The 9,188-nt window shown below is 39.0% G+C and overlaps 1 protein-coding gene across 1 annotated transcript in view; it reads left to right on the top strand.

The window, feature by feature from the left end:
* Nucleotides 1-9,188, top strand: part of MAP3K19 (mitogen-activated protein kinase kinase kinase 19) — an 86,922-nt gene that overhangs the window by 14,059 nt on the left and 63,675 nt on the right. Inside the window, exon 3 of the mRNA XM_007957944.1 lies at nucleotides 4,261-4,376. Coding sequence (XP_007956135.1) covers nucleotides 4,261-4,376 — 116 coding nt within the window. The remainder of the gene's footprint in view (nucleotides 1-4,260; nucleotides 4,377-9,188) is intronic.

Genomic DNA, 9,188 nt, shown 5'->3' with positions numbered 1-9,188 from the left:
GTTGTCAGTGAAGGCAACTATTGGTATATGGGTGGGTAGGTGGGTGGACAGGCTGAACTATTAGGTATGTCTATGCAGCAGGGAGTGTACCCAAGACCATGTATAGGACTGGCAGACAATGGTTCTACAAGTGTATGTGTATGTTCTGTAAGAATTCCCAAAGACACAGTAGAGCTGACAAGGGACAATGTTGTAGTCGCTTCTTGATCACAGCCAGCTACCCAGAGGAAGCGAGTAGTTGAACCTGTGGGGTTGGGACTATAGTCATAGGGGACATCAAGCTCAATTGGCATTTATACTACATAAAACATTGTTCCACCTCCTACTTTGGCGAGTAGCAACTAGGATCTTAAAAGCTTGCAAGCAGCCGTCTAGATGCAACAATGGGTCTGTCCTCATCCAGAGCAAAGAAGAATGAAGAAAACCAAAGATTCATGGAAACAATTAGTCCTAGTGACCATGCGATCTGCAGCCTAGACAACTATGAGACCAGAAGAACTAGATGGTGCCCAGCTACCACTGTCAACAACTCAGAGGGGGTTCTATGTAGTAGATCCTAGATAGAGAGGGAGAACAATGAGGACAAAACTCAAAATCATTTGGAAAAAAAACGGGGACCAGGTTTGCTGGTCTGATAGAGCCTAATGGAACCCCTGAGACTATGGCCCCTAGCTGCCCTTCAGGTCTGGACTTGAACTGACACCTGTGGCTTCCAGCCAAACAAAAGACAGGCATATGAGTTGAACATTTACCTGAGGTAGATACACTCCTTGCAGAGAACAATCATGGCAGAAAGAAGGGCTGTTTATGCACAGGGAGACGGTTCAAGGGGAAGGAGTGCATGGAGGGATGGACGCAGGGAAGAGGTAACTATCAGGAGGAAGTGGGAGGGGAGCTTTTGCATTGTGGTAAATTGCAGTCAGTGTCATGAGACATTGTGTGTGAACTGGTGTATGGAAAGTGAATTTGCTCTGTAAACTTTCACCCAAATCACAATTAAAAAAATGATAGTTTTTTAACGAAATATAATTCACATATCATACAATTCACTCATTTAAAGTATACAGTTCAGTGGTTTTTAGTATAGTTGCAGAGTTGTACAACCATCATAACAATCAATTTTAAAACATTTTAATCACTCCAAAAGAAACTCCTTGACTATTAGCAATCATTCCCTATTTCTCTAATCATACACCCCAGCCCCAGGCAACCACTAACCTACTTTCTATCTCCATGGATTTTCCCATTCTAGACACTTCATACAAATAGAATCATACAACATTGTGGTCTTTTGTGACTGGCTTCCTATTCCCTTTTAGTCTAAATATAACAAAGGCAACTGGCCACCTTGAACTTCCACAGTCATCCTGAACCCATTACCTCAGAAGACACTGTGGTAGTTCAGTTTGTATGTCAACTCGGCTGGGCGTAGTTGAGTGGGTGGGCAGCCGATGGTAGTTATTCCCCATGATAAGACTGGCAATCAACTCCATGGTGGGATCTATCACAAGCAGCTGAGTAGCTGCCTTTTGGATATGGTCTGTATATAAGGAGAAGCCTTGGGGATAGTAGCTAACCTATGGCACGCTTGGACCCTGCATGTAGCCGTGTCATTGCTCAGCAGCCTGCTATGCTCTGCCAACCTTGGGACTTACAATGGGCTTGAATTAATGGCCTGCCATGTGATTTGGTAATATTGGGACTGTGCCTTTTTACTTGTCAATCTCGGGCTTGGCAGCCTCAGCAGCCAGCAGCTGTCTGAGTAAAGAAAAGCCTCCAGCTTTCACCCAGCCCCTAGAGCCTGGCACTTTGAACTTGGACTTAAAGCCTCCAAATTGTAAGAATAAACTCCTGTTTGTTAAGGCCATCCCATTTGTGGTATATTCTTGTCAGAGTGGCACTAGGTAACCAGAACAGACACTTTCCAAGTAATTTAAGGAACTTTCATTTCCCTCATGTATGAGGTTTCAGGCAATACCACTCCTGCCTACTCCCACCTTACATCATCATTAACTATGCATTCTTATTCTCTCCTACTTGACCTTATTATAACGACCTCTCTCAATGTCACAAGATCAACTAAGTATTTTCATCTTTCTCTGCCTATAGGCATGAAAATTTGCCTCGTGAGTGTTTCCCTGGTCATTAACTGTATTTTATCTCCTCTCCATCAACTACCTGAGCTTACCGACCTGTCCTGCCCAAAGACTTCACAGAACATGGCACTTCTACATAGCCATATTTTGTTCTAAGTACAGCTGTACTTGTTTGAATTGTGTTAAACCTTTAACAGATAGGCCAATTTGTGAAACAACTTACTATAATAAATACCCGAACATGGACAAATCAAATGAGGAAATGGCAATAGTAGTTTCTAAATACTGTTTAGAGAGGCCAAAGGTATCATGATGGACTGTAAACAAGTTGAAGTACACTGCCTTCGAGATGCTACAAGTTAGCAGAAACTGTGGAGAGTGAGTAGACAATTGGCTAAGGGGAGTAATACCAAAACAAAACCAAACTCTCTGCCACTGAGTTGATTCTGACTCATAGTGATTCCTGTTGAGTTTCCAAGGCTATAAATCTTTCTTGAAGCAGACCACCTCATCTTTCTTTTATGAAGCAGCTGGTGGGTTTGAACCACAGACTTTTTAGTTAGCAGCCAAATGTCTTAACCACTACATCATCAGAGGTCGTTGGGGGAGAATAATAAGCATCCAGAGTAGCAGAGACTGAAAGAGTAGTGGAGTGATATAATGTCAAGAGATTATGGAAGATAATCTCTTCCATAAGATAAAAACTAAGATATGGAGTTGGGGTGCTGATATACCTTGAATCTAATTCTAGTAGATTGTTCCTGTACTTGAAGCCTTGGTTGTTGTATAAAATAGTTGAAATTCTCTATTGTGTTATAATCAGGAGTGTGGTAGTGATGATACTTTTAATGGTTTACCTTCTGTCCTTGAAGCATCTTTAATGTTTCCAGACTTGGGTTCCAAAATGTTAGGGGGCTTCTCTGTGCCCCTGACTTAGAGCAAAGGTAATTTCCAGCTCATTATTGGGAGTTTCACTTAGCAACTTTGCCTAAAACAAACCAGTGAATCCTAAACTTTTGAAGTGATAATAGTTGATTAGTATTTATTTCATGATATCTCTGCTTCCATTCATTAAGGAAAAAAATGCTGTGTAATTTAAAAATTATTTTAAGTTTCTGAGTGGTCTGTACAGCTCTGATTTCAGTTCTTTGCTACATTATGTTAAGATCAGGAGCTCTGGTAGCATAGTGGCTAAAGCACTTGACTGCTAACCAGAAGGCTGGCGGTTCAAACCCACCAGCCACTCCTCGGAAGGAAGGTTGGGCAATCCTACTTCCGTAGTGATACTGCCTTGGAAACCCAAGGAGGGGTCGCTATGAGTCGGGGCCGACTCGACGGCACATAACAACAACAACAACAATGTTAAGATCACTCCTACTCCCCATGACATGACTGTAGATTATCCAGGGTAGCACGGAAGTACAGAGTAGGAAAATGTAATAGTGACTGATCCAGCACTAGTCTTCTCTATCCTGGACTGCATGGAAGCATTCTAGGATTTAGTTGGAAAAGATGTAGAGCTTTTCTTCCAACTCTTTCCCAGTGGATGCCCATGATAAGGGATCATCTTCCAGAAATATGAAGGAAAGATGCCCTTTCTCTTTGTGTGGACCTTTGGTGAGGAGGACTTCTTTAACCTGCAACAGTTGTTGACAGTTTCAAAGATTAAAAATGTTCTTGCTCATGTTCCACTACCCAGGACAAGGTGTAGCAAGGAGGATGTAGACCTTATGTATGAGGTGATTGGACTGATATCAAACCAAGATCTGACTCTTAGGGACCTCTATTTCTCACAGAACCTATGATGTGGTAGGTACTCGGATGTTGACTAACTTCACCCTAGCTCTTTTAAAAATATTTCCTTTGCTCAAAATTCCAAGGTACCTGTTTATTTTTATTTCCCCTTCAATAATAGCTGTTACCAAGAAAGCCTGGTGGTGTTGTTTTCTAACCATCCATGCTATGGATGTTTGTTGTCCTCACCTTTCTCTCCATGAAAATTGTCACCCAATGCTGCCTAAGCATCCCAGACCACTATTTTAGGAAAAAATTTTGACAAAATGGAGCTGATTTTCAAACCTAAAGGCATTTCTCTAGATCTTCCCATGAAATTGCTGGAAATGATAAATCTTATCAAAACATATTATTATGTTTCTTTTGGCAGAAAGATATGCTGAATCATTGCTTGACATTTGTCATGATACGAACTCTTCTCCAACTGATATGATGACAGTTACCAGAAATCAGAACATAATCTTGCAAAGCCTCAGCAGCAGTGAGGTAAGACCCTTCCTTTAATGAAAAAACTACTTAACAAAAAACTGATAACTCACTCCATAGACTTCATTTATATTGCTTGGATATTTTATAACAATCATATATTACTATTATGCTTTTTAAAAAAATGTAATAAAAAAAACTAAAACACAATTAGTAAGACAGTATCCAAGGGACTAATCTCAGAACATTAATTAGCTAATCAACTCTGAGTCTCATGCGTGGTGTGCATGTATGTACATAATATCATGGAAGATTATTGAAGTTGAATAAATATTAAATAATAAAATATAGTTTCTCTCTATGTATGTTGATATTGAAAAGGGAAAGATCATTCATCTGATGATGTCAAATCCATTACAAGTCAACACAGAGGAGGTGCTACCTCATGGGTGGCTATCACTCCTCCTATGATAAATGACTGCACAAAAACTTCCCTACTGTAACAGTACTAATAACAAGAATTGTGATGCATAGAAAACTGTAGAATGATACCCAAGACACACAACAAACTGGAGACAGTGATTGCTTGATTAGAGGAAGGAACTGGTGATTTATTTTGCTGGCATAGCGCCTAAGGCATTTAGCTGCTAACCAGAAGGCTGGTGATTCAAACCCACTAGCCACTCCTCAGAAGGAAGACTGGGCAATCTACTTCTGTAGAGATATCACCTTGGAAAGCCAAAGAGTGGTCGCTATGAGTCTGAGACAACTCGATGGCACATAACAACAACAATAATACTTGTTTGTACTTTTGAATGTTACAGAAAAATAAACATAGCCCAAAGAGTTCAAATCTTTCTACTCTATTTTATAAAAATATGATCCCAAAATTGTTTATTTTTTAAAAAGTTAATGAGGTATGGACTATATTACATAAGAACAAAAATCAATGCTCTTTAATGTGGATGGAGTAAAGACTTTTTGGTGCCTCTTTTCCTTCTCCACGTCGTCCCAAAACAACAAATAAAACAAAAAGTAAGTTGTTGAACTTTTTATTTTGAAATAATTATAGACACACAAGAACTTGCAGAAATAGTACAGAGAAATCCCGTGGACCCTTCACTCAGCTTCCCCAATGGGGACTATTTTCATAATGATAAGTACATTATCAAAACTGGAAATTGACATTTTTCTTTCTTCATGTGTGTGTTTGTTTGTGTATGTGTATGTAGTTCTATGACATTACAGTCTCTGAATAACAGAAGTGTTCAGTCATCACAAAGGAATTCCCTCACACTTCCCCTTTATAGACATACTTTCTGCTTTTCCCTAAACCCTAGTAACCACTGATTTGTTCTCCCTCTCTGTAATTTTGTCATTTTTAGAATGCCATCCAAATGGAATTATATATGCAATGTTTTGAGATTAGCTTTTCCCACTCAACATAATATTCTTGAGATCCTTTTAACTGAGCTCTGGTGGCACATTGCCTAAGGCATTTGACTGCTAACCAGAAGCCTGGCAGTTCAAACCCACCGGCCACTTCTCAGAAAGAAGGTTGGGCAGTCTGGGCAGTCTACACTCACAGCGATACTGCCTCGGAAACCCAAGGAGGCATCGCTGTAAGTCGGATCTGACTCGTCGGCAGTGTTTTATGTATCAATAATTTGTTCCTTTATATTGCTCAGTAGTATTCCATTGCATGGATGTTTCAAAATTTGTTCAGCTTTTCACATGTTGAAGGACATTTGGATTGTTTCTAGATTTTGGCTATTGCAAACAAAGCTATTATGTACATTCATATGTAGATGAAAGCATAAGTTTTCATTTCTCTAGGATATATGCCCAGGAGTCCAGTTGTTGGGTCACATGGTAAGTGTAAGGAGATCCGGTGGTGCAATGGTTTAGGCATTCAGCTGCTAACTGAACGGTCAGCAGTTGAAACCCATCAGCTGCTCTGTGGGAGAAAGATGAGGCAGCTGCTTCTATAAAGATTTATAGCCTTAGAAACACTATGGGGGGCAGTTCTACCTGTCCTGTAGGATTGCTATGAGTCAGAATCAACTCAATGGTAGTGGGTTATGTTAAGTGTATGTTTAACTTTTTAAGAAACTGCCAATTTTTTTTCCAGAGTGGCCGTATTATTTTGATTCTCATTGGCAATGAATGAAAGATCCAGTTTCTCCACACCTTCACCAGCATTTGGTAGTGCTAGTGTTTTTCATTTTAACTATTCTACAGGTGTGTAGTGATATATCATTAAAATATTTCAAAAAGTGTTAAACATTTTTTCTTTTGTTTATATACCATCCACACATCTTCCATGTTAAATTTTCTGTTCAAGTTTTCTGCCCATTTTCTAATTGTACTATTTATATCTTACTGTTGAGTTTAGAGAATTCTTTCTATATACCAGATATATAATTTGTCAGTATTTTCTCCAACTCAGTAAGAAAATTTTGGCTGTTCATCATTTTAACAGACTTTTTGCTGAACAGATCATTTTCATTTTGATGAAGACTAATTTATCTAATTTTGCTTTTAAGGATCATACTTTTAGCATTTGTATGAGAACTATTCACCCAACCCTAGGGCACAATTTTATCCTATGTGCTCTTCTTATTTTTTCTTATTTTTTTAAAACAATACTATATGTGTTTTAGGTGAAAGTTTACATAACAAAGTAAGTTCCCCTTTAATGATTTTTATACAAATCATTCCATGCCGTTGGTTACAATTTTTACAACATGTCAACATTCTTGTTATTTCCATTCTATTTGTTGTTTCCATTCATCTAGCTTTCCTTCCCTTCTTTGCCTTCTCATCTTTGCTTTTGGGTAACTATTGACTATTTGGTCTCACAGAGTTAATTGTTTAAGTTCCTATGTTTTCTTCTAAAAGAGTTATGGTTTTATGTTTAACATTTAGATCTGTGATCCATATTGAATTAATTTTTCATGAAATGTGAGATTTAGGTTCATTTTTTGCCTTTTGATGTCCAATTGTAGTAACATCATTTGTTCAAAAAGCTGTCTTTCCTCCATTGAATTATTTTCACTTTTATAAGAAATCAATTTGTCTTCCTTCTTCCATTTAATTGCTATCAAATTATAAGATGCATATTTTGTATTTTAACATCTTTGAAATCAAATACCTTACAAATGTCATAGTTGTATTGTTCATGTTTTATTTATTGGTCCATGAAATAATGATGTATCATACAATTAGTGGAATATGGTGGGAACATTGTAGACAGAGGAATGATAAATGATTTGGTAGGATAGAGGAAGAAAGGTAAACCTGATTGACCACAGAATGCACACTGATGAGAAGCAAGATGATGCATCTCCAAAAAACTCTGGAAAAGTTCAGGGAATTAGAGGTATCAGGTACTACAGAATTTGGGGGTTAGCATAGGGTTGGAAGCAAGAATGACCAGCCTTTGTCTCACCTACTGTGGTCATGTTGTCAGAAGGGACCATTCCCTGGAGAAGGATATCATGCTTGGTAAAGTGGATGGTCAATGAAAAAGGGGAAGGCCCTCAACAGGATGGATTGACACAGTGGCTGCAATGATGGGCTCAGATATAGCAAGTATTGTGAGGCTGGCACAGAACCAGGCAGTGTTTTGTTTTGTTGTACATAGGGTCTCTATGAGTCAAAGACAACTCAATGGCCCCTAACAACAACAACAACATAGGGTTGGAAACAGTTTTGTTGAAAGTTTGTGTAAAGAGGAGAAAGACCCCCAATCTCCTATTGCCACTCTATATACGCAGGCCACTTCTCTACCTCCACCCTACAGAAGGCAGGAAGGAAGATTTTGTTGGGAATAGGAACTCTGGACTTACTGACAACATACTGATGAAAGGTGGAAGAAAGGCCTCAAACTGAAAACTGGAAGATTAAGTCTGAATATTAAACAGAGAGATAACCACTATACCCTTCCCTGCCCAGCCCCAGATGACCAGAAGCCAATTTTCACTGCTGAGCTAAAAGATTAGAAGATCCCTTTCAGAAGGAAAGTTAATGGCCTCAGAGAATAGACTCATAGACACTGACATTTGTAAGTCCTCCAAAACAAAAGCACTTCACTGTCAGATCAATTCCAGCAAAGACTACCAATAGATAAACTCCACCATGCACAGAGAGATTCTGGTTAGATTTTTAGGGTCTCCTTCTTAAATATGCATAGATAGTCAAAGATCACATAGACATTTGAGGAAAATCTCCAACATGAAGGACAAAGCCCAAACAAACAGAAACAAGGAATGTAGATGAAACAAAGCACACAAAGAAACTGAAGGGGAAGAAATTGTTTTAAAAATTTTTTTTTTAAAAGTAATATTTCTAGAACCAAAGGATATGATTGTTCAGATTAAAATACCCACCTAGCTCACAGCACAATGACTAAGAATACCACACTCTAAAGCGTTGTGAAATTTTAAAGCACTGGGGCTACAAAAGAATTCTAAAAGCTTTCAGTGAGAAAGAGAAAAAAAAATCACATACAAAAAATAAGAAACTAGAGTGGCACTGTTGTTGTTGATATGTGCCATCGAGTCAGACCCGACTCGTAGCGATCCCTCTTTGGGTTTCTGAGGCAGTATCACTACGGAAGTAGATTGCTCAATCTTCCTTCTGAGGAGTAGCTGGTGGGTTTGAACCACCAGCCTTCTGGTTAACAGTCAAGCTGTATGCTACCAGAGCTCCTAGAATGGCACTGTTGTTGTTGTTATGTACCGTTGAGTTGGACCCGACTCATAGTGACCCCTCCTTGAGTTTCCGAGGCAGTATCACTATGGAAGTAGATTGCCCAACCTTCCTTCTGAGGAGTGGCTGGTGGGTTTGAACCTCCAGCCTTCTGGTTAG

The sequence above is a fragment of the Orycteropus afer genome, unplaced genomic scaffold, assembly GCF_000298275.1.
Source record: "Orycteropus afer afer isolate SDZICR_OR568_19922 unplaced genomic scaffold, OryAfe1.0 scaffold00826, whole genome shotgun sequence".
NCBI classification, from domain to species: Eukaryota; Metazoa; Chordata; class Mammalia; order Tubulidentata; family Orycteropodidae; genus Orycteropus; species Orycteropus afer.
The sequence above is the reverse complement of the archived record's forward strand: the minus strand, read 5'-3'. Positions and strand labels throughout refer to the sequence as shown.